We start from the raw sequence: 24,887 nt of genomic DNA on the forward strand, positions 1-24,887 counted from the left end.
CTGAGTAAACGAGAGTGAAGGAGAAGGTGCCAGGAGAAAAATTAAAATTAATGAGTTCCTAAATCACAGGCTTGAGCTGCAAGGACTTTAAAGAGCTTATTTATTTTATATGCCACAAAGTGACATCTAAGTATTGGAAAAGCAGACTTTCCAATTAGAAATTTCCTATTTATTAATGGAATCAGTGCTGGGATTCTTGTGCATATCATCAATTCTTTTTATGATATAAACCTTCCCCTGAATCTGTGATGACTGACTTGTATTTTTTTTTTTAAAGATTTTATTTATTCGAGAGGTAGAGTTACAGACAGTGAGAGGGAGAGACAGAAAGAGAGGTCTTCCATCCTCTGTTTCACTCCCCAAATGGCTGCAACAGCTGTAGCTGAGCAGATCCGAAGCCAGGAAGCAGGAGCTTCTTTCAGGTCTCCCACGCAGGTGCAGGGGCCCAAGGACTTGGGCCATCTTTTGCTGCTTTCCCAGGCCATAGCAGAGAGCTGGATCAGAAGTGGAGCAGCCGGGACTCGAACCGACGCCCATATGGAATGCTGGTGCCACAGACAGAAGATTAACCTACTGTGCCACAGCGCTGGCCCCATTTTATTATTTTTAATAGAAGAATCCATGCAATCGTAGGTTTTATTCTTTAATCTCATTTCTTGATCTTTTCAGCTTCAGAACACACAAGTGCCATTGAGGTTTTAGAAACCTGGAAAAGACATTTGAGCCAGTGAGTATTCAGATGAATGGCAAAACCCACACGACATATTTACTGAATGTCCCCTGGAAGCCACAGTCCAGCCCCAGAGATGCAGAGCGAACCCACATGACAGAAGCCTGTCCCACTCCGCTGTAGGACCTGTGACTCAGCCAAAGGAAGAGGCTCAGTGTTTGCATAAGGGTCATTGTGGATGCATTTTGAATTTGAGTGTCTTGTAATTAAATGTTCTTATTGAAAAGAACTTTACGCTGACTTACTATGTGGGTTTTCCCCTACACAGATGATTGCTCAAGTCTGGGTATAACTGATTGTGGTTAGGGAGCTGATAGGCATTTGTGAAACTCAGTCTAAGGTAACAGTTATGCATATATTTCACAGATAACTTTTTTTCCTCCTTTAGATTAGTGATGAATCTGTAATAAGATTTTGCCTTCTTGGCTTCTCTCTCTGATTCCCCAAAGAATCTGAATTATTTTTAAAGGTTTATTTATTTACTTGAAAGAGTGGCAGAGTGAGAGAGAGAGAGAGAGAGAGATCTTCCTTCTGCTGGTTCATTCCCCATATGGCCACTTTGGTCAGGGCTGAGACAGGCTGCAACATTGTAAGCAGTGGCTTAACCCACTGTGCCACAATGCTGGATCCTCCCCAATGGATTTTTTTTTAAGATTTATTTATTTATTTGAACAGAGAGGCAGAGGCAGAGAGAGAGAGAGAGAGGTCTTCCATCCTCTGGTTCACTCCCCAGATGGCTGCAACGGCCAGAGCTGCACCAATCTGAAGCCAGGAACCTGGAGCTTCCTCTGGGTCTCCCATGTGGGTGCAGGGGCCCAGGGACTTGGGCCATCTTCTACTGCTTTCCCAGTCCATAACACAGAGAGCTGGATCAGAAGAGGAGCAGCCAGGACTCAAACCAGCGCCCATATAGGATGCCGGCATGCAGGCAGCAGCAGCTTTACCCACTACACTACAGCGCCAGCACCCCCAGTGGATCTTAACTTCATTTCTTGTGTGCTGGGCGAGTCTGTTCTCACTGTCTAGACTGGGAATGAGCAGGTGATCTAAGGTAGGCCTGAGCCATGCCTTGGGCATTTCTTGACACTGTTAGGAAAACGATGTTATGTGTTCCAGGATTGATAAGCTAGGGAGGTGCAAACATGGGCTGCAGGGGTGGCCTGGGTAACCATGTGGGAAGAGCTTGTTAGACAAAGAAGCTAATCCAGAGGAAGCAGAGAAGATTGCTAATGAGCACTTGTGAGCACCTGGATCCAGCTATGCCTGAAGCCACTGTCACTCTCTGGATTTTTTTCAGTGATTCAGGCTCAGGCTTATTCTTTTCTTTTTTAATCCCTGACTCACTTTCAGTTGGATTTCAGAAATTTGCAGGCTAAAAGAGTACTGATGCATTCCAATTCAGTAACCTTTAATGATATTACCTTTGGCACAAAGCAGAAAATAAGCCCTACATTAGTCAAATTTTGAAAACAAATAGGTTATATACAGATACTTGCATCTGTGTAGCATACCTTTTTACTTGTGACACAATCCTATCAATATTTTTGTGTTCTTATTAATAGTTGTATAGATATATAATTCACAAGTCATAAAAATCTGCCCTTTGAGTACAATTCAGTGTTTTAGTAGTATATTTTCCGAGTTATGTAACCATCAACACAATTAATTTTAGAACATTTCTGTCACATCCTCAGAATCAACCCTTGGGACATTCGGATCTGACTAAAAGGTCCATGAGAGTCTCGCAGGCATGGAAAGCCATGACACGGTGGCCAAAAACAATCTAAATGAAGGATCTTGGCGAACAACACTCCAGCAGAAGGATCAGGCCATCAAGGAGAGAGGCGCCTTTCTCTGAAGGGAGGAAGGAACCTCCACTGTGATATGGCCTTGACTAAACAAATTCAGAGTTGGTGAAATCAAGGGGCCTCCATAGCCTAGACAGCTCATAGCAAGAGTCTCGGGTGATTGCTGACGTCATAAATAAGAGTGCCAATTGTTAAATCAACAATGGGAGTCACTGGGTTCATGCTCCCTTCGCAGGATCTCTGTCCTTAATATGTTTATGTATGAAACTCAAAAACAACACTACTAGTCGAACAATACCCTATACCTGGTTCGGTTGTGTGAGTGCAACCTGTTGAAATCCCTGCTTAGTATATACTAAATTGATCTTCGGTATATGAAGGTAACTGAAAATGAAACGTGATGAAGGGGGGAGAGGGGAGAGGAAGTGGGTGAGGGGAGGGCCACGGGAGGGAGGGAGGTCAGGGGGAAGTCACAACAATGCAAAAGATGCGTTTTATATTCTACTTAAAACTATTGGTTGAGCTCTGTAATTAATACACAATTACTCTTAGGTGTTTAATTAATGCTATAACTAGTACTCAAATAGTATTTTACACTTTATGTTTCTGTGTGGGAGCAAAATGTGGTAATCTTTACTTAACATACGCTAAATTGATCTTCTGTATATAAAGATAATTGAAAATTAATTGTGATGTGAAGGGGAAGGGAAGAGGGAGTGGGAGAGGGGAGCGTTGTGGATGGGAGGGAAGACACGGGGGGGGGGGGGAGGAGGCTATTGTGGTCCATAAGCTGTACTTTGGAAATTTATGCTTATTAAATAAATTTAAAAAAAAAAAAACAAAACATTTCTGTCACCTCAAAAAGAAACCCCTCACTCACGAGCACTCAGTCCCTCTTCTCCCTCCCCCCAGCTTCTAGCATTAGTGTAATTTCTGTCCTATTCCACATAAATAGAATTATACAATGTGTGGCATTTCTGAATGGTATTGTGTTCGCTATACTGTGTTTGGCTTGTACTCCATCAGTTCATGGAGGTTTGGGTTGGTCTAACTCTTTGACTGTCATGTAATAATGCTTCTATGAACATTCATGTGTAAGTGCTGGGGTGGGCAGATGTTTTCAGGTACCTTGAGTATATCTGTAGCAGTAGAATTACTGGGTTATACAGTCTCTCAGTGTGTACCTTTCTGAGAAACTGTCAAATTACCTTCCAAAGAAGGTGTGCCATTTTGGAATTCCAAAAGCAATGCTTGAGAGTTTCAACTCGCCCACAACATTGTCAACACTTGCTACTGTGGCTTTCTGACTTTAGCCCTCCTACTGGATACAAAGCGACATCTCTATTAATATTCATGAAACGACTTTTCTGCATAAAGGACCACTTCTCACAAACTTCCTGCCCTACACTTAGGGCTCCTGTGGAGATCCAAGAGAAAGAAGTTGAGTGGAGAGTGCAGAAGAGCTCCATAAAGAACAACCAAGGTAGGGGCAATCATTTGGGCTTCTGTCTCCTTCCCCCACTTTCTGTCTCCATTGTGTTCTGCCCTGCAATGGCTGATTCTTGGCCCATGAAGTCAGCCCAGAAGCCAAGCCCCAAGGATGGAAGTACAAGATGCTAACTACAATTTTTTTTCTTTCTCTTTTTAACTTGAGGGAGAAGTAAATTTCTAGCTTCTTCATTCAATGGCTATTTAAATGTCCTGTGTTATCCAGTTAAACTTAAATCTTTTTCCCTTCTATGTGCGTATGCACAAATATACAAAAGGACTTCAAAAAGTTCCTGGAGATTGATGATGAAAGGTAAGTTTGGTGCAAAAATTTTTGAAATGCATGCATACGAGGGATCTTCAAGACATTCATGGAAATGCATAAAAACATTGTGCATGAATAAGCTATCTTTTAATCCCATTTTTCACAGACTTTTCAAGGTCCCCTAGTGTGTTTATAGACATACATGTTTGCACGCATGCACGTGCACGCACACACACACACACACACAGAGTTTCAGTACAAAGTCTGCCAAGCCACACCAGGTAGGGATCCAGTTGTTTATAAAGGAGTTGGTTGTCCAGAGTTCAGGATGGATTTTGTTCTAAACGAATATATAAATTCTGAAGAGGACACAGAAGCCTCTTTAACCCACCCTCTGATACACATACCTCATACTGGTAACACCAATCAAAGCTTAGGACCCTAGAAGCAAGGAATAACTACTTGCTCAACATTCACGAAGTCCCTGGTAAGTGTTACGCTTGTGGGATGGAATGCAGACGTGACCTTGTTTTCCATGAGGACGTGAAGAACGTGGCATGGAAACCAGATGTGGATCAAGTGTGCTCTCCACTGCCCCAAACCCTCCAACGCCACTCTGCAAACTCCTTCCTGTATACACCCTGCAACAAGGCCCTGTGTGCTTGGCTCTTTCCTATTTCTCTACCCTCATTTGGCTCTGGTCTATCCTTGTTCCTTTTGCCCCAAGTTCTAGTCTTATTTAGTGGAGCTCAAACAGACCAAATGCTTGCCTCCTTCTGGACCTTGGCCCTTCCTGTTGTTCTATCTGGAATCTTCTCCCAGCTGTTGCTGTTTGTTTTCATTCTTCAAGCAACAACACAATACACCCCTCGCCCCCAGACTGCCCTGTGTGAAATGGCCACCTTGAATTTCTCTCCAACACATCAGCTTGTGTTATGTTATTTAGGGCATTGTTTCTCAGATTTTAAGTGCACACAGGTTACTATGGGATCTTGTTAAAATGCAGATTCTTGTTCAGTAGGGCCAGGGTGGGGCCAAAGACTCTGAATGTCCAGCCAGTTCCCGGGTTATGTCCATACTCGGTCAGCGCTGGACCACACTTCGAGTGGCATGGCTTTGGAGAACTTACCACATTTCACAGTTACCTCACTTAGGATGTCTTTACTGAGACCTACCTCTGCCTACCCTGGCATCTTGTTCACCTGTATAACCCCAGGTTGAGAACAACTCTTTCCTAGCACACAGTATGTGCTAAATAAACAGTCATGGACTAAATTAAGACACTTTGTGTCATGATCAGGATGACACAAGGGCCTGGGCATGGGGCTGTGGGAGCTGATTGTATCTGGGGAAATAGGCAAGGATGCCTGATTTGCAGTCCATAACTTTTGCACACATTTCCAAATCTTCCTATTCTTCCATCATCTAATAGCCCATCCTAACTTACCCAAGTTGTTTTTTTTTTTTTTTTTTTTTTTTGCCAGGCAGAGTTAGAGAGAGAGAGAGACAGAGAGAGAGTTATAGACAGTGAGAGAGAAACAAGAGAGAAAGGTCTTCCTGCCGTTGGTTCACTCCCCTAATGGCCACTACGGCTGGCACTACACTGATCCAAAGCCAGGAGCTGAGTGCTTCCTCCCAGTCTCCCATGTGGGTGCAGGGCCCAAGCACTTGGGCCATCCTCCACTGCCCTCCCCAGGCCACAGCAGAGAGCTGGACTGCAAGAGGAGCAACCGGGACTAGTATCTGGTGCCCCAACCGGGACTAGAACCCAGGGTGCCGGCGCTGCAGGTGGAGGATTAGCAAAGTGAGCCACGGCGCCGGCCTACCTAAGTCTTTACACATCCCCAGGATCAAAAGTTCACTTACTCTTTCCCTTACCCTCCAACGCATGGCTGAGCAAGGCTCTGAGGCTCCCAGAATGGCTGACACTGGACACGTTAAGAAGCCAGCAATGTCAGTGACTGTGACCTCGCTGGACTGGGTATGATCCCCTTGCTACCTTTCTGGCAGGACCTGCATTTGATAAAAGAGTTTAAAAAAAGTTAGTCTAACTGCATGGTGTTGTGACAGCAAGTGGACTACAAACAGTGAAGCCCAGGGAAGCCAGTGGAGAAAGGAGCACCCACAAACACCTGGACTTTTTGCTTTCACTAGTACCAAACCCAGAATTACGTGGATACCAGGGGCTGCTGAAGACGGACACAGAGAAAGCAGAGGAGATCGGTGAAGGAGGTGTGTGATTGGCTGCTTCATTTGCAAGGTGACGCCTCCTGAGTTAGGGGTTATGGAGGAGGGAGCATAATACTCACAAAGGTTGAGAGTGAAGGATCTGGAACTCTGCTGTGTACACCTCAGGCTCTTCATCTGTGAAATGGGCCTAACAACACACCTACTGTCCCATGTGCTGTCAACAATAACAAGGTAATGAAGGCCACATGCTGAGTGCACGGCTTGATACTACTATGAGCTCAAAAACATAGTATGCATTGTCATCATCTTCTGGTTAATTATGCTGACAGAAAGGACAGCAAAAACAGAGTTCAAAATCAGATTGTGGGGCCACCGTCGTGGTGCCGTGAGTTAAGCCACTGCTTGCAAAGCCTTTCAGTCCTAGCTACTCCTCTTCTAATCCAGCTTCCTGCCAATGCGCTTGGGAAGACAGCAGAAGCAGAAGATGGCTCGAGTACTTGAGCCCCTGTCACCCATGTGGGAGAGCAGGGTGGAGCTCCTGGCTCCTGGCTTCAGCATAGCCCAATTCTGGCTGTTGAGTCATTTGGGAGTTAACCTGTGGATGGGAGATTCTCTCGCTCTCGCTCTCGCTCTCTCATTCTCTTCCCTGCCTTTCAAATAAATAATAAAGTCTTTAAAATAAATTTAAAACATAAAATCAGGGTAGGATGTGGTGCATATAGAAATATAATTTCTGAAGTGGGTATTTGCTGCAGTGTTCAGATCCTGCCTGGAACACCTGCAGTCCCTAGCAGAGTGCCTAAGTCAGGGCCTGGATCTGCTTCCAAGCCCTGCTTCCTGCTAATGCACACTCTGGAAAGCAACAGGTGATGGCTTAAATACTTCCTACAGTTTTTCTTCAGGTAATAAGGAATCAGCTTGATGCTTCAACTGTCAGTCTCATATCCCAGGGCTGCACTTTCAGCTGACCCCACAGCCAGCAGAGGCTGCGGGCTGCCGGCATTGCCTGAGTTTGACAGTGAACAGATGGTTGTCCTAAATCCTGGTTCTCACTTTGGGTCCATTTTGTCCCTATAGGACTCTGACAATGTCTCCTGGCCACAGCTGTGAGCTGAGGTGGGGCGCGGCTAGGGTGGGGGTGGGGGGTTGGGGTAGGAGATGGAGTGGATGGAGCTATTGTAGCAAGCAGCTAACAACCATAGATGCTGCTAAACACCCATCCACACAGAACACCACTCCAACAACAAAGGATATCCCAGTGAAAACATCAGCTGTGCCAAGGCTGAGAAACTGTGCCTTGAACCCTCCTGTCTTAATGCTTTTGGCTGGCAATTCCCCTCCCTGTCTGATCAACTCAAAGACTAAATAATACATGCATGATCCCGCCAGCTCTGACATTCTAGGATTTTTTTTTTTTTTTTTTTTTTTTGCTGACGTCTAAGAATTCTGATGCTAAAATTAACCAATAAGGAGTGGCTCAGACAGACTCGCCTTTTGCACGAGGCCAATCCGCTTTAGGCTCCAGTGTCTCTGTGGCCTCAGCTGTAGCATTTCATCAACAGCCTCTCAATCAGCCTCTGGGGGGTGGGGTGGGACAGCCCTGGAGAGAAGCGTCCACCCCAAGCAAGCACTAATTTCCCGTTTATGGGGTATTACAGCGCTTTCCCTGTTTCTCAAAACCAGTTTGGTTTGAAGCTTATTACCCTGTTGACACTAGCCCACCCTGTGAAACTGACAAGCCCACACACCTCTGTTGAAAGAATGTGTTTCTTACCCATGATGTGAGTCCCTGTGAGTAGCTTCATAAATATGCCGATAGAGGAGTCCTTGGCACAGGCTTAGCTGAACAATGGCCAGTAACATTCCACCCAGGTGGGATCTTATCAAAGACATAAATTGATTCATTAAACCAGAAAGAAAGTCTACCACAATAGCCAACCAATGCTACCAGCACGGATTAAACAACACTGGCCAGTGACCTTAACCATGCACTGAAAAATCTGGCGAGTGACAACTTTGTAAAGGTCACCTCAAAACAAGCGCTTCTTTTGGACATCAAGGCAATTCTTCCAGTCCAATGAAGCAGCTTAACAGCGCAGGTCATGGGGCTTACGCGGGAGAGAAGTAAAAGCAATTAGACAGAGTGCACGCTATAATCCCACTTTCCGGGGTCCAGAGTTTTGCTGAACACTGAGCTTGCGTCTTCCACCTTCGTTCAGAAACCAGCAGCAGATTCCAGATGAGAATTCCATAGCCTGAGTTTGTGCTCACCAACGCGGTCTGCAGTGTGTTTCTGGGATGCCTACCGCCTTGGAGGTTAAACAAAAAAAAAGCTCCCTTCAGCCGTGGGTGATGCTATGAACTTTCCACCTAGGTTCAAATCCCCAAAATACTCTTTCAACACGCACAAGTGTTGCTGAAGACTAACCAGTCAGGCTCCCTATACAGCTTGAAAAGCTACCCCAGAGTGGAAGAAGAAAGTCCAGACCCACCGTGGGCCAGGAATTTCCAGTCAAGCGGAAATTCACGGGCCAGCAACAGCAGCAGCGTTGCTTGGAAGTTCCTTCCATGTGCAGACTCTCCAAATTCTGCATCCAAATTCTGGCGCAACCACGTTTAGAATTTTGAAAACACTCATCTACAGGACCCTACAGGAAGATGGGGGGGGGGGGACCTTCTCTCAGCCTGAGAAAACGAAGGATGACAAAGGGGACAGGGAAGAACCGACAGCGAGGACTGAAGGAACGCAGCTGAGGTTACAGGGATTCTCCAAATTCTAGATTTCAGCAGCGCTCACTGTAGGGCGGGGTGGGGGTGGGGGTGGGGGTGGGGGTGGGGGGCGGGCGTTTGCAAATGGAGCTCTCTCACCACGGAAGATTTTTAAGGAGACAGATTCAGTGGCGCCCAGCACAAGGCCTGCCACTCTGAACGCGGCACAGACGCCTGGGACATGTTGCATGAAGTGGCTGGAGCCAGCACGTCAGCCTCTCCCACCCCGACAGCGGACCGGCAGCCCAAGGCCCCGCAAATTCACTCCCCGCAGGTTCTCTCCGGTCCTGGAAACCTCCGCCAGCCCGGTCCCAGGGGCTGCAGAGACTCTGGCCGAAACTGAAGTTGCAGCAGGGACAACTGGCAGGCTCTGTAACTTTCCCTGGGATGAAATAAATAAATAAAGGCCGTAAATGCTGGGATAGCGGGCCTCTGGCTGTACTGCTTCCTCTGTAGAAAGCCACAGGCTAAGGGGAGGAGGTTGGGAGCCAAAAGCCTTGATCCGCTTGGGAAGGGGTCGATCCAGCGACGGCTGTGTGGGCACAGGAGGCCACAGCAGGGCCGAACTCAGGGAGGGCTTCACGGCTGGAGCAGGGACTCCTGTGCTGAAAATTCCGAGAGAGCGGAAGACGAGGCCCCTGGAGGGTACAAGCAGGCGTCCCGAGGGCGTCAGGCCTCCTCGCCAAGCCCCAGGGTCCCCACTCCCCCAACTCCCAAAGTGTCCTGGCCACCGGTCTCCTCTCCCGGGCCGGGTGCGGGCGGGAGGCCGCCTAGGCGGGATGTGCGTGCGCTCGCACTCGCGCAAATACGGCCGGAGGAGTCCTGTTCCTCGGGCATTTTCCGAGGAAGTCTGGAGCAATTAGGCTCAGTCCGGGGAGAGCGAGCAGGCGAGCGGGCGGGCGGCGCAGCCGGCGTGTCTGGGCCGCCTCGCAGGGAGGCAGGGAGGGAGGGGGCAGCCGTCCGCCCGCCCGGCGGCGACCCCCGGCCCGGCCACCACCATGGGCTTCGAGCTGGACCGCTTCGACGGCGACGTGGACCCGGACCTGAAGTGCGCCCTGTGCCATAAGGTCCTGGAGGACCCGCTGACCACGCCGTGCGGCCACGTCTTCTGCGCCGGCTGCGTGCTGCCCTGGGTGGTACAGGAAGGTAGCTGCCCGGCGCGCTGCCGCGGCCGCCTGTCAGCCAAGGAGCTCAACCACGTCCTGCCCCTCAAGCGCCTCATTCTCAAGCTGGACATCAAGTGCGCGCACGCGGCGCGCGGCTGCGGCCGGGTGGTGCAGCTGCAGCGGCTGCCCGAGCACCTCCAGCACTGCGACTTCGCGCCCGCGCGCTGCCGCCACGCAGGCTGCGGCCAGGTGCTGCTGCGGCGCGACGTGGAGGCGCACATGCGCGACGCGTGCGACGCGCGGCCCGTGGGCCGCTGCCAGGAAGGCTGCGGGCTGCCCCTGACGCGGGGCGAGCAGCGCGCGGGCGGCCACTGCTGCGCGCGGGCCCTGAGGGCGCACAACGGCGCGTTGCAGGCCCGCCTGGGCGCGCTGCACAAGGCGCTCAAGAAGGAGGCGCTGCGCGCGGGCAAGCGCGAGAAGTCGCTGGTGGCGCAGCTGGCCGCGGCGCAGTTGGAGCTGCAGATGACCGCGCTGCGTTACCAGAAGAAGTTCACCGAGTACAGCGCGCGCCTCGACTCGCTCAGCCGCTGCGTGGCCGCGCCGCCCGGTGGCAAGGTAGGCGCCCCCTGCCCGGCCCGGCCCGCCCCCCTGCCTTTGGGTCCCGGGGTGCCAGGAGCTTCCCAGGAGCATCCTTGGCTCCGCGTCTCTTTCCGACGCTTGCCAACTGTGTCACTGAGGTCGCTGAGCCTGGGTGTGGGAAGGGTGGTCCCTAATGGCCGGACGCTCGGGGGGACGCAGAGTCACAACCAGACAGCCCGAGGCGCCCGTAGCCAAGTGTGGGGGAAGGAGGCAGCCCCAGAACCAGTGCTGTGTGCAGAGGCGCAGCTGGTTACCGAGAGGTCTTGGAGAAGCCGCCCACGCTCTTCCAAGCAGGGAACCACACAGCCCATGTAGACGTGACACAGAGGAGGAAATAGTGACAGGGCGAACCGGATCCGCGCATCCTCGGGGATTCCACAGCCGGGGTAGAGTCGTTAAGCGAAGAAGGATGCCAGAGATGGAGCGAGGTCTCTGGAGGGAGAGTTGCATCCAGACGTGGGCGCTGCTGCCAGCCAGCTGGCTGACCTTGAGCGCGCCGCTTAACCTCTCTCCAGTTGGAAACAGCCGTCCCTGGAGACGTGATGCGCGCGCGCACGCACACACACACACAGACACACAGCCAGCCACCCTCCGAGGTTGCCATCTGGGGATTGCAGAAAGAATCTGTCCCCTCCCCCAGCAAGTATAAAGTGATCTTGGGAGTCCTCTGGAGTTGGAGCTGCTTTTCCATCTTTTTTTTTTTTTTTTTTTTTTTTTTTTTTGCTAACCCAGCTGGGTGACCTTGTGGCTGGCCTCACCTCGGGGGCGCCTGAGCTTGAAAGGTTGTTGTCAGCCTGCAGGGAGAGCCTGGCACTGGGCCTAGGAGAGAGTAACCCCTCATCAATGCGACCTGCAAGTACTGTTAAGGTCTCCGTCTGTCTGAGCCAGCCCCTTGTCCTGGAAGTTGGTGTGACAGCCACGCCTAGTAAGCATCTGGCTCTGGGCTGTGGGCTCTGGGCTAAGCTCTCCTGTCCCTTCCTCTGAAGTCCACTTAATGGGATGGGACACTTCTCATGTTGTAAGTGGGGACTCACTGAGGGGCAGTTGTTGGGTGCCAGGGCTGGGATTTGAACCCCTCGCTCCAGCCCAAGCTCTCAGCCACCATCCGGTGGCCTCTCAAGGTGACCAGAAACACTGATTATTGAGTGTTTATTATGCGCCAGTGACTGTGGGAGCACTTCACTTGCCTTGTCTGTTTAATCTTTCGGGATGAGCTATTATGTAACTTGTCTGAGGTCAAGCAGTGACTCAGGGGTAAGGGTAGGATTCGGATGATACCTTGGAGTCGTATTGACATTTTGGGCAGATAACTAGTCTGGGCATCTAGGATACGGAGCAGCATCTCTGGCCTCCGCCCGCTCCGTGCCTCCCAAAGGGTGACCATCAGAAATGGTTCCAGCTGTTGGCAAGCGTTGACTGGGAGGCAGCATCGCCTAGGTTGAGAACCACTGGTGTCCTTGATAGTTAGCCTGATTTTCAGCAGCTGGGTGCTTCTGCTGTCCTAGGGAGCGACACAGTCCAGGCTGCTGCCACGGTGGTCCGTGGTCGCCTGCTCCAGATAGCATGGGAGAGAGCCCCCGGGGGCTTGTTTCTGCTTTGCCTCCCCCTGGCCTCTCCCAGCCCCCGTACTTTCCTACGTGCACACCCTGTCTGCAGTTTCCTGACTTCCCCCCTTCCTGGCCCCTGCCCTGTGTGTGAGCTTCAGCCTCAGCAGCTGGCCAGTCCTGGGCGGAGGGCAAATATTTACAGCTCCTCAGCTCACCCAGGACCGCACAGGCGCACAAAAGACTGGTGTGAGCCTAGAGTCACCAAAACAGAGGGCGAAGCGTGCTCCTCCGTCAGGCGCCAGGGTTGGGGCCGAGGAGTTCCTGCGTTTCTCCTGTTTATGCTGTCATCTGGACTTCCTGCATCGTTCTAAGTGACGCTTATTTATAAATAAGCCATTCACTCCCTTAGAGTTAATACATCATGCGTTGTGGAGCTGGTTTATTATTTCTTCTTGCCTTTCTGTTTTCTTTCTGGAGTGTTTGGGTAAATGCTCTCTCAAAATCAAAAAATGTGACACTTGAATCAACACTGTAGATGTGTTTTGAAGTTCTGCTTGGTGAGTGGGGAGGATCATCACGGGTGTTAAGCCACGGACAAGATGGTGATTTTGAGCCTCCAGAGAAACTCATTCTGGAGTTGGAGCCTTGCTCGGGACTTTCGGGGACCTCAGGGACAGCCAGGGCTGGTTCTCTGGCCTCACACCCCTACTGGCCTCTGCTGAGACACCCCCCTCCCACACACACACACACACACACACACTCACAAGCTTGCTTGCTGCTCCTGCCCTGAAGTTAACCCTCGCTGGCCCTTGCTGAGAGCGTTTGCTTTTTTCTGCATCAGCCGTAAAACCCCTACCACTGGAAGCTGTTTAAGAACTTGTTTATTTCATTGGGCCCACTCTCTGCCCCTGCTGGGCACTGTTTATCCTCTTCCAAAAGGCAGACGGATTTATATGGCCTGGAAACCCTCATGCGCAACACTTTTATTTTATTTTGTTATGAGCCTTAATGTTTGCTTCTCTGTTAGGAGCTGAAGCAGATAAGCACGCAGGAGGTTTTCAGTACGAGCTCTTCAACAGCCTAGAACTCATTTCGTGAATGATGCGGCTTTCTTTAAACTAGCTTTGATTTCAATTTTTTTTTTTTTGACACCTGCTGAACAGAATGCTGAGGGTTTGTCAGTGCTGTACCCGCATAGATGGTTTCTTTTGTTCTAAGTGAGAGCTGTAACCTCAGCATGATGGGAACCACTGGGAAGCTGTCCACACCCAGCTCTCCCAGTCTCACCCCTGGAGGTGCTGATCCACTGGAGGCTGGGGCCTGAGATTCTGTATTTCCAGGGAGCTCCCAGGCCACACCAGTCCTTTGCGTTACTAGGTGGACCAAACAGGTGTTGGACTTCTCCACACTCTCTCTGGTTGTTGTCTAAACAGCCCTTCCTAAATGTTGTGAGACCAGGACAGTGGTTGAAAACTCTCCGGCAGTTCCATGACAGGTATCCAAGGCCCACAGAGGCATGGCTGACCTCACCGAGGCCGTGTCTGTGTGGGTTGCCATAGACTTGGTGATGCTACATTGAGTAACTTAAAGAGTATTGCGCCCAGCCTCAGTTTCCCCCCCTGGTTTACGCACCTGATTCCAAGAGGAAAAGCATTCCAGACAAAGCCTTTCTTTTGCTTTCTGGGCAAGGAAAAATCCCAGATGTTCCTTGGGATTATTGAGAAACATGAGACCCCTCCTCAACACCTTCTGGTCTTTGACCCTCCTATCCAGCTGGCCATGACCTCCTGGGGAGGTTACCTCCTTGAATCTAGTCATAGATCCCTAAGTCATTCTACTGGTTGCTTTGGTCTAAACCAGGGTTTCTCATCCTCAGACTGTTAACATTTGGGACTGAGTGAGCCTTGGTTGTGAGTGGTGCTGTTAGGGTGGAGGGTGTGGTTGTTCTGTGCATAGTAGGATTTTCAGCAACACCCTCAGCCTCTACCTACCTTCTAGTTGCTAGTGACATGTCCCAAGTCGCAGTCATCAGAAACACCAGCACAGTTGCAGAATGTTCTCTGGAGCCTTGGTCTCAGGCACCACCATCTTGCTCAAACCACACCTGTTCCCTCTGCTCATCTTCCTGCTCGCCTTCATTTCATTCTTTTTTTTAAAAAAGATTTATTTATTTATTTGCAAGTCAGAGTTACACAGAGAGGGGAGAAGCAGAGAGGAAGAGAGAGAGAGGGGTCTTCCATCCTCTGGTTCACTCTCCAATTGCTCCCCAATTGGCCACAACAGCTGGAGCTGCACCAATCTGAAGCCAGGAGCCAGGAGCTTCTTCCGAGTCTCTCATGCAAGTATGGGTGCTTTCCCAGGCCATAGCAGAGAGCTGGATCGGAAGTGGAGCAGCTGGGTCTTGAACCGCCACCCATATGGGATGTCCTCACTTCCCTCATTTCATTCTTTACCTAACACTAGAAGTGATGTCTTAGAAATGCAAATCTTCTTAAAGCTCTGCACCTTCCTGTTTCTCTAGGGTGGCTACAATGTCCTGCTGTGCTCTGATGGGCTTCCTCTGCCCCATTCTTCTTGTTTAAAGATTTATTTTATTTATTTGAAAGACAAAGTTACAGAGAGAGGTAGAGAGAGAGAGACAGAGAGGCAGAGAGACAGAGTGAGAGAGAGAGAGGTCTTCCATCCGATGATTCACTCCCCAGATGGCTGCAAAGGCTGGAACTGCGCCGATCCAAAGCCAGGAGCCAGATGCTTTCTCCCAGTCTCCCATGCCGGTGCAGGGGCCCAAGCACTTGAGCCATCTTCTACTGATTTCCCAGGCCACAGCAGAGAGCTGGATCGGAAGAGGAGCTGCCAGGACTAGAACTGGCGCCCATATGGGATGCTGGTGCTTCAGGCCAGGACTTTAACCAGCTGCGCCACAGCACCGGCCCCTGCCCCCAATCTTCCCTGTATTAGTTCTTCCTGGCTTCACTGGTCTGTGAGGGTTTCCCGAGCTCCTTTGTGCCTCTGGACCCCTGTACTTGCTCTGTTTCTTACCTGGCACAGTCTTTACGTGTGCTCGTCACTAACTTACCAGTTACCCACCCCTCCCTCTCACCCACAGTCTTTCTGTCCACGTGTATGGTTTTCTCTTCACCAGATAATGTTTCTTTCTGTCCCTCCCCTCTCACCTCCAGCATCACCACCATCAGGAAGCCAGGTGGACTCTCTGACCTCACAGACTATGCCTGCTGCCCTGACACTCCCTCTGACACTCAATGCCTCCTGCATAGCATTTGTCACAGCTGTAACCAAATAATCGGAGGAGGTTGCCTTGTCAGGGCTGTGTACCAGGCACAGTTCCATTGCCATGGGCACTGGCTGCTCTTGGGAATGTATTGTTTGGTGGATGAATTCTAGATTGAAAGGGCTGTCTGCATCAGCTATCAAAACTTTGCGTGTTGCTCACCCAGAGAAGGCTTGTGTTGGCCGAGGCCACACTGCGGCTCACTAGGCTAATCCTCCGCCTGCAGCGCCGGCACCCTGGGTTCTAGTCCCAGTTGGAGCGCCGGATTCTGTCCCAGTTGCTCCTCTTCCAGTCCAGCTGTCTGCTGTGGCCCAGGAAGGCAGTGGAGGATGGCCCAAGTGCTTGGGCCCTGAACCCGCATGGGAGACCATGAGGAAGCACCTGGCTCCTGGATTTGGATCGGGGCAGTGCGCCGGCCGCAGCGCGCTGGCCTTAGTGGCCATTTGGGGGGGTGAACCAACAGAAAGAAGACCTTTCTCTCTGTCTCTCTCTAACTCTGCCTGTCAAAACACACACACACACACACACACACACACACACACACACACACACATTGCATGTTGCTCACCCAGAGAAGGCTTGTGTTAAAGGAAAGCATGGATATTTCTGTGACACCCTCCCACCCCCGCTGCCTGCCTTAACAAAATTGTTTCCAGGTTTTGGAGAAGCAAACTTTATTTTTCTTCAACTAGATCCACCCAGAGACAGTTATAGAAAGCCCCAAATCCCAGACACTGTTTTGCCCACTTCAGCCCTGGAGACAACCAGATTGAATAGACAGTTGTATCACAAGGTGTTCCAGATGTGCAGCCACTCTGACCACTCTGAAACGTATCTGTTGAGTGTTCACTGTTCCATATATTTTGTGTGTCTGAAAAGCTTCAGTGAACGGCCACTCCACAGTGTGCCTAGCCTCAGCCATTAGAACTGTAGGCTGTCTTTTCTATTCCATTTCAGTGATTGGCAAAGAAAATTGGGATTTGGTTTACAAACGTGGAACTCAGCTACTCAGTTAAATGAGCATAACTTGATGATTTGAATGGGGCATTCTGTTCTAATCTATCTATGAGTTGGTTCTTTCTCTGTTCAGAAATGATTGCTGGCCTCTCTGGAAAAATATTTATTGAGTAAGAATCTATTTATAAGACAATTATGCATTGGGATTGCGGTCCAAGGAACTTAAAAAGAAAGGAAGTAATATTCGTTGAGTTCCACTAGATGTCATACATCTCAGGGTGCTTCGTGTTTATACACATTAGTTTCTCCAACTTCCTCATTAGGTACACTTTTTTTATTATAGTGAGAGGGACAAATAAAATGTTATGGGGGGGAGCATTTGACCTAGGGATCAAGACACCAGGTTAAGATGTTTGGGGCTGGCGGAGCAGGTTAGGCTGTGCATCCCATAATACAGCACCAGTTCGAGCCCTGACTGTTCTGTTTCAGATCCAGCTCCTTACCAGTGCACCTTCGAAAGCAGCATATGATGGCCAAAGTGCTTGGGTCCCTGCCACCCTTGAGGGAGACTGGGATGGAATTCTAGGCTCCTGGCTTCAGCCTGGCCGAACCCCAGCTATTGTAGGCATTCAGGGAGTGAACCAGTAGATCGAAGTTCTCTCTCTCTCTGTCTGTCTGTCTCTCTCTCTCTCCATCTCTCTATGTCTCTACTTATCTGTCACTCTGCTTTTCAAATAATTTTCTTTCTAACAAAAGGTACCCACATCCCACATTGGAGTGCTGTGTTTGAATCTCAGTTCTGGTTCCTGATTTAAGGTTTCTATTAATGCAGACCCTGGGAGGCAGTGGTGATGGCTTGAATAATTGGGTCTCTGCCACCCACGTGGGAGGTGTAGTCTGAGTTCCCAGCTCCCAGCTTTGGCCTCAGCTTACCCCCCATGATTATGGGCATTTTGGGAGTGAACAGTCAGATGGAACTCATTCCTTCTGTCTCTGCCTCTCAAATAAGTAAATCGCTTAATTAAAACATTATTATAGAGCTAAATTTAGGACAGAAGCTGGAGTCAAAGGGTAGAGCTGGGACTTGAATCCGGTGTCACCTGACTTCAAGCTCAGACACTGCTACCAAAACCAGAGAAAAGCGTGATTTGTTGGGGCAGAGTCCCCTCTGAAGTCTCATTACATATGCAGAGCAGAGCACTGTGTGTGCAGAGCGCCGTGTGGCATGAATGTAGTTAATCCTCAGAGGGGCCCTATAAGGTAGACAGTCCTGCCCATCACCTGTTACCCTCCATGTTACAGATTTAAAAAATCAAGAAGCTCAAAAAAGTCAAACAACTTACCCAGCCTCCTCTCGTGGCTCCTTTTTGGCTTGTCTGTTGGCCTCTGGTCCATAGTGAAGAAAGATCTTCACCCCATGCCCTAATTTCCACTTTCAAAGGTCCAGTGTGGAGCACGCAAAGTATAAAACCAAACAGATTCTGGCTATAAAGGAAATTCAGATGAACTAAACACAAAGGAATAAAGAGATGGCGTCTTGCATGGAAAGTGCCTCATTTCTTTCACTTTTGTCCTAGAAATGGTAAGCGTAGCTCATGGGAGGAGCTGCGTGAAACCTTCCGCGTGTCTGGGCTCCTTGCCGTCTTCCTTTTCAGGGGCCGGGCACTGTGGTGCAAGTATAAAGCTGAATAGCTACAAGCCAGGGCCTCAGAGCCCGACTCTGCCTTTGAAAACACAGCGCAATCTTTCTGTGCTTTGCTCACCCGAGCTGTTTAGTCGTGGCTTAGCCACTGTCTCCCTTTGACTAATGGTGTCTTAACAAAGCGGTTCCAATAAGAAGGGGGAAGTGGTGTAACATAATGATTAGTCTTGTAAAGAAAATAACTACCAGATGGACCTGCATGGCCATCTTTCTCACCCGTTCCCTGTGTATAATTACAGGGACCCAAATGGGCAGAGACCCCGTGCAGCCTCTGTGTGTCTGAGAGTGGGCCCAGCTTCCTGCTAACGCATACCCTGGGAGACAGCAGGTGATGGCTGTGGGCCCTGCAGCAGCCCCAGCTCCTGGGAGGGTGGTGAGTGCAGAGTTGAATCCTGAGCAGAGATTACACCTACAGTGTTGCTGTCAGCTCGCTGTTTTCACATGCCCATGTCCTTGCTGCAGGTGGATCAGGAGAGGGGTGACGCTGACAGGCATGGGTTAGGGCTGGGTGCAGGACTAGGGTCAGTGGGCAGGCTCCAGGCTCCTGAATAGAGCGAGTTTGTTGAGTGTGGTTAGTATTCAGACCCTGGAATTGGCAATATTGGGGTTCATGTGCACCCTTGGCCCTATTGTTGAGGGACTTTTTATTTTTTAAAAAAGATTTATTTATTTTTATTTATTTATTTGAAAGAGTTACCCAAAGAAAGGGAGGTGGCTGGTTCACTCTCCAAATAGTCTCCAAGGCCAGGGCTGTACCAGGCCAAAGCCAGGAGCCTCGAACTCTATCCTGGTCCCCACCCAGCACTCTTATGGGATGCCAACATCACGGGCAGTGGCTTAACCCAGTGTGGCCCAGTGCTGGCCCCTCTTATGGGACTTTGATAGGATGGGATCTTGTAACCTCCTCTAAGCCTTCATTGCTGCATTGCTAAAATGGGAGTATGCTCTGGCAGCAGCTACGACAGTCCTTGGGATAAAATGAGAGTGCAGATTTATCCAGCATTTATTGGCCATGGATTAAGTGCCTACCACACCTGCAGGGTTTTTGTGCTTTTTTCAGAAAAATTCCTGAAGGAACTTTAGACATTTGAAGTGATTGCTCTTGGGAAAAAAATATGAAAGAGACATTAACTCAAAAATTCACCATTTCAGAGTGAGCCTTGTGTCGCTGCTGAGTGACGGACTCTGGATTTCTGTCCTCTGACCATTTTCAAGGGGGACACTGTGTGTAAAGGGCTCCTGCCTCTGGGGAGCAACTTTGGGCTAAGATCCCAGGAGGAGGCCACAGCTGATGAGTAAAATGAGGGCTTGCAGGGTGGCGAGGGGGCTTGTGTTTGCCCCGCAGGTGACAAAGCTGGGGAGGGCTTGGCCAGGCAGAGCGCCCCGCTTCCTGGGAGCAGGACCTGCTGGCTTCTTAGCTGTTGTAGCCTTTGCTTCCTTTCTGATTTAGGGAAGAAAATGCTTCAGTTTCGGTCATTGGATATCCATTTTTTAAAAATTATTACTTTGTTTTCATTGTATCTGAAAGAGAATGAGAGCAAGAGAAAGAGAGAGATCTTCCACCCAGTGATTCACGCTCCTCCACCCTCATGGCCACAACAGTCAGGGATAGGCCAAAGCAAAGCCAGGAATCCAGAACTCAATCTAAATGCCCCATGGAGGTGACAGGAACCCAAATACTTGGAGCCATCACCTGCCGTCTCCCAGGGTACGCGTTAGCAGGAAGCTGGGTTAGAAGTGGAGCTGAGACTTGAACCCAAGCACTTGATATGGATGTAGGCATTCCAAGCAGTGGATTAACTCGGTACCAAAGCCTGCCCCTGGATGTTTAAATTTCAAAAGCTCTAACTACTCAGTCCTAGACCAGCTGGGCTGCTGCTTGCCTATTTCAAAATCAGCTGTTTATCAGGTGTTTACATTGAGAAAATTACAAAGCATTTGTTATGGCAAACTACCCCAAAGAACCAGTATTGGTTAAAATTTCTTTCCAATCAAAGACACCACCATTAAGGCAGCGTTAGCAGTCGGGAAAGCAGCATTGATGAGAGCCTTGGTCCTTATCCCATTTGTTCATTTGGTAGGATATAATTAAATGATCATTTAAATACCCTCTAACAGGAAACGTTTTGAGCCTGGGAGCAGGCCAAGTGTTTAAACAGAAGTCAATACCAACAAATCGCATGTGGTGTGATTGTAGCGCTTCAACTCTCTATTCATATTTCTTCTGAAAAATTAGAAATTAAGCTGAAGTTGTTAAGGTTGTTTGGAGGCAGGAGAGTGGAGAGGGAAAGCCACAGTTAAGCTCGGCGTGTTTGAGTTTGACCTTTGGCAATGAGCTGGAGAAACGCAAGGAGCTCAGCTCATCCTGAACTTTTCTCACACTTGATCCTTCCCAGCCTCCTGTGGAGAATCTTCTGCATGTCGCTTTATCGCTGCAGATCAGCCCCAAAACAGCCCCTGCAGCCTAGAGCCAGCGTCTCCCCCTGCACAGCGGGCAAGTCCAAGACTCTTGTAGAAAATAAGAACTCTGTCTTGTTTCCCACCCTCCCCCGCAATTGCATCTGGCAAGGAAATGTACATCAACTGGGTTGTTCCAGAGCCTTCTGTGCAGGCTACTAATGGCTGAGGAATGTTGTTTCAAGGATGGTCTCGTTTGTCCCCACCTAGAGAGATCCTTGAGGCCGGAAGCTGGACCTAGATGTCTTCATGAGGTTGGGTCTTTGAACTTTTGTTCAGATGTTGGCTTCCTGAGTAAACCATACCTGAATGACTTTCCTCTTGGAACTTCAACGTTGAGCCCTCTAGGGTGAGGACTGATACTGCTAGTTTACATGAGAGTATTTTCTATATTCTACACTGAAAGGGAGTAGTATAAAAGCGTGATTAGGGCCTAGAATTGGAGCACATGGGTTTGAATCTCAGCTTGATTTTTTTTCCTTCTCTTTGACATGGGACAGTTTTCCGCAATCACTCTCCCTCAGTGTCCCCACCTATATCACGAGGATATAGTGCCCATTTGTAAGATGGATTGGATGAAGCAAAACATTTAAACACTGTATAGCTTTTAGAACAGAGCAATCAGTCGATAAATGTTAGCTGCTACTGTTGTTAATGTAGTGTAGTAAGAACCATTTTATTTTTTTTCTTTTTTTTGAATAAGAAGTTATCACAGATTTTCAACTCAATTTTGTGTTCATCTGATTGTGCGTTCTTCTTTCTACATCATTTGAGATTATCAAACTGAAGCCATCTCCCTCGGATTACTGTGTAACTGTGAGGTTTGGATCACCGATGAGTTGTGAGAGCCAGGCTTGTATGACATGTAAGATAACTTGCTCCAGCTCCCATGTATGTCTTTTTTATCTCTATAAGGCAGCAGAGCATGAAATGGACTTACTAAGACTTTCAGTGTCCAAAGCAGAAAGATATAAACTCTTTCATTTGCGAGTCAGCATCCTCAGATCTCAAGACTCATTCTGAACTTTTTATTCTGTTGTAGCAGTGAAAGTAGTTGCCTTTGTAGCAGCCCCAATTAGTTATGAAGATTGATAGCACTGTTTGATTCTTGGGATGGCAATGCTGTTTATTGAAAAACATAAAAAAGAAAAAAGAAAGGCCTGCACTGTGACACAGCAGGTTAAGCTGCTGCCTGCAACTGGTTCGTTGTGTCCCAGCTGCTCCACTTCCAATCTGGCTCCCTGCTAACATACCTGGGAGGAGCAGAAGATGGCCCAAGTCCTTAGGCCCCTGCCACCCAAGAGGGAGACGCAGGTGGAATTCTTGGCTCCTGGCTCTGGCCTGACTTAGCCCTGATTGTTGTAGTTATTTATGGAATGAACCGGCAGATCTTGATCTTGATCTTAATCTCTTTCTCTCTCCCTGTTTCTCTGTCTTTCCCCCTTTCAAGAATAGTGTATTTACAATAAGTGCCATGTTTAAACTGAACAAGCCAGAGAAGCGCATGCAGGTTCATAGTGCGTGTGAAGTTCTGGGTATCGTTATTTGTAACTGGGAACTTTTCAGAGGTGTATCAGTGAGTTTAATGTTTATACCAAAGAATGTTAAGTGATAGTTTTCACATCGGGGATCAATCTATTTTTATTCCTGTCTTACTTGAGGTGCCCTGACGTCTGCACCCCCTCACACGGTTGAATGTTATGCCTGTGTGACTGCCTGGGTGACTTCTACTTGTTTGATTTAAAGGGTTTCCCACTGACCAGCCTTAAACAGAGTGTTTTGTGTCAAACAGCTCTGCGTTTCATATGGATTGCACAGTAATGACTTTGTGAGAACACCCCCTCCCCCTTTTCAGTAAGACGCTGGATTTTCTGTTTTCCCTCCATGTTTGCATCTGACTGTTCACGCACACCCCCGCCCCTCCAAGTCCTCCCAAACAGAGATGACCATTGATGGGCCATGCGTGCACTCCGAAGCCTTCCGTGACATGCCATGAATGCTGCTGTTGAGAATGGTTGAAACAGACAGAAGGCGGCCGTGTAGACAGCGGGCGTTTGCTGGCCCAGTTGCAGGGGGGACGGGGGAGGGTAGGCGCCTTTGCACGCCACAGTGTCACTCATAGAAACTGCTCCTGAGGCATGTGGGGCCCTCTCCAGACATCCTTACGTGGTCGATCCAAGGCTGGACAGTACCTGGAGCCTTGAATTTCAGACTGAGTCCCGAATGTCCCCTTGCTTAAACTTGCCACGAGCTTGAAGATTTGTAGCCATTACTTCCGTAGTCCCTGAGTCCACTTAGGAAATTCCTACCATCTCTTTGCGGCTTGTGAATGAAGATTTGGATCCATTTCTTCCTTGCAGGGTGAAGAGACCAAAAGCCTGACTCTTGTGCTGCATCGGGACTCCGGCTCCCTGGGATTCAATATCATTGGTGGCCGGCCGTGCGTGGTATGTTCATTACTAAAGTGCATTTTTCCTCTCCCTGGTGTAGCTGCAAGAGAGGTTGAGGTTTGGGGGAGGGGGGTGCATTTGGAGCCCTAGCTCACTTCATTCTGATCTCTAGAATTCAAGAGTGGATTGTTTAGCTGACATTTTCACACTGGGATATTTCTGTTGTGTTTTGGTCTCCTAAAACAGCGTGATCCTGCTAATGCAATGGCTACTTCCCATTGTTTGGCTTTGAGGCTGCATTTCTGAGTGTGTAGCGACTGGACTGAGTGAAGGCAGATGATGGAGGAGCAGCTGGAACAAAGCACCCAGCCACACTCCTCTGGGGTGGGGTGGCCTGGCCAGAAGTGTGGTCCTGGGTCTTCTCTGTGATCACCTTCCTCAGTCAGGGGCAAAGGCCTCCTTTGCAGGTCGTCTAGCTTTTTGCCCACCCTGTTCTTCATCAGCCCCTCCTCGAAGCAGACAGATTCAAATCTGTCAGCTTAACTGCAAGAACAGTGCCTGCTGAAGGACCCTGTGAACTCACTGCAGGGTGCGGCTCAGGATCTCACCCTTGTTCCAGGGGACTTTCGAATCCCTTGCCTTTTGCTTTTGCTGACCATATCCTCGTTTGCTTCAAAGGAAAACAGTCAAAGGAAAGGGAAGAACAATCTAATTTGGTTGTTCAATAAAGGAGGCTATTTGCTAGGAACTGAGAAGTCCAGTGGAAGCCAGAAAGACGTGGGTCCCTGTGGTCACTGAGGTTTGTCCTAGAGCAGAGGGGACATTAGACAAGAAACAAGTAAACCTGATCACTGTAGACTGGGAGAAGTGTGGTGAAGTGGGAAAGTGGCATACGGCAGGTACCAAGAAGCGAAGGGCCCCGTTAGCTCAGGTAGTCAGGAAGGAGAGGAGGAGACACTGAGCCGGCTCCTAAGGATGAGAAGGTGCTGGCTGTGCAGAGGGGGTGATGTGTAAGCCAGATCTGATTTTGTAGTTTTCCCAAGTGTTCTCAGTTCACATGATCTTTTTGTAAGAAATACATGCATGGCCCCAGAAGAAACTTTATTTCCAGATGCACTTATTCGCCACAGTGTTAAAAAAAAATACACACACAAAAGAAACAACTCAGCCTGATTAGCAGAAACAGCATAATGAAACCTCAATGTATTCTGTACTGTTGCCTGGAAAATCTGGCAGGTCATTGAGTACACACAAAAAGCCAAGATGAGCAACAGCGCACAACATTGTGAGTTACTGGAAGTAGAACGCAGAACAAATGATGTGTGTGTTTTCCAAGGAATTCCTGTGCTAGATGCTTGGTTGGTTTGTGAAATAGCCCAGCTGGGGGCTTCTGACATGGGCTTTTCATTGTGTGATGTAGTACATTAATGCTCTCAGCAAAATCACATCATTCATTCACTAGTTCGCAGATCCCTAACAAGACAGCAGCCAGTCCTGTGTATCAGACCCTTCCCTTAAGCCCTTGGCAAGCGTACTTTATTGTCAGGTGC

At 49.1% G+C, this 24,887-nt stretch overlaps 1 protein-coding gene and 1 long non-coding RNA gene across 2 annotated transcripts in view; one reads left to right on the plus strand and one right to left on the minus strand.

Moving 5' to 3' along the window:
• Nucleotides 1–262: 262 nt before the first annotated feature.
• LOC149124296 (uncharacterized) lies at nt 263–9,557 on the minus strand. The gene is made up of 4 exons (XR_016214199.1): nt 9,350–9,557; nt 8,974–9,129; nt 8,256–8,790; nt 263–706 (listed from the first exon to the last, which is right to left on the minus strand). It is a non-coding gene; the product is annotated as an uncharacterized LOC149124296 (long non-coding RNA).
• Nucleotides 9,558–10,108: 551 nt separating this feature from the next.
• The window catches only part of PDZRN3 (PDZ domain containing ring finger 3), a 252,167-nt gene continuing 237,388 nt past the window's right edge, over nt 10,109–24,887 (plus strand). The window contains exons 1-2 of the mRNA XM_051851467.3: nt 10,109–10,971; nt 23,308–23,394. Of these exons, the coding sequence (XP_051707427.3) occupies nt 10,249–10,971; nt 23,308–23,394 (810 nt within the window). The 5' untranslated portion in view covers nt 10,109–10,248. The remainder of the gene's footprint in view (nt 10,972–23,307; nt 23,395–24,887) is intronic.

The sequence above is a fragment of the Oryctolagus cuniculus genome, chromosome 10 (genome assembly GCF_051225735.1).
Source record: "Oryctolagus cuniculus isolate XC-2025 breed Fujian yellow rabbit chromosome 10, ASM5122573v1, whole genome shotgun sequence".
NCBI lineage: Eukaryota > Metazoa > Chordata > Mammalia > Lagomorpha > Leporidae > Oryctolagus > Oryctolagus cuniculus.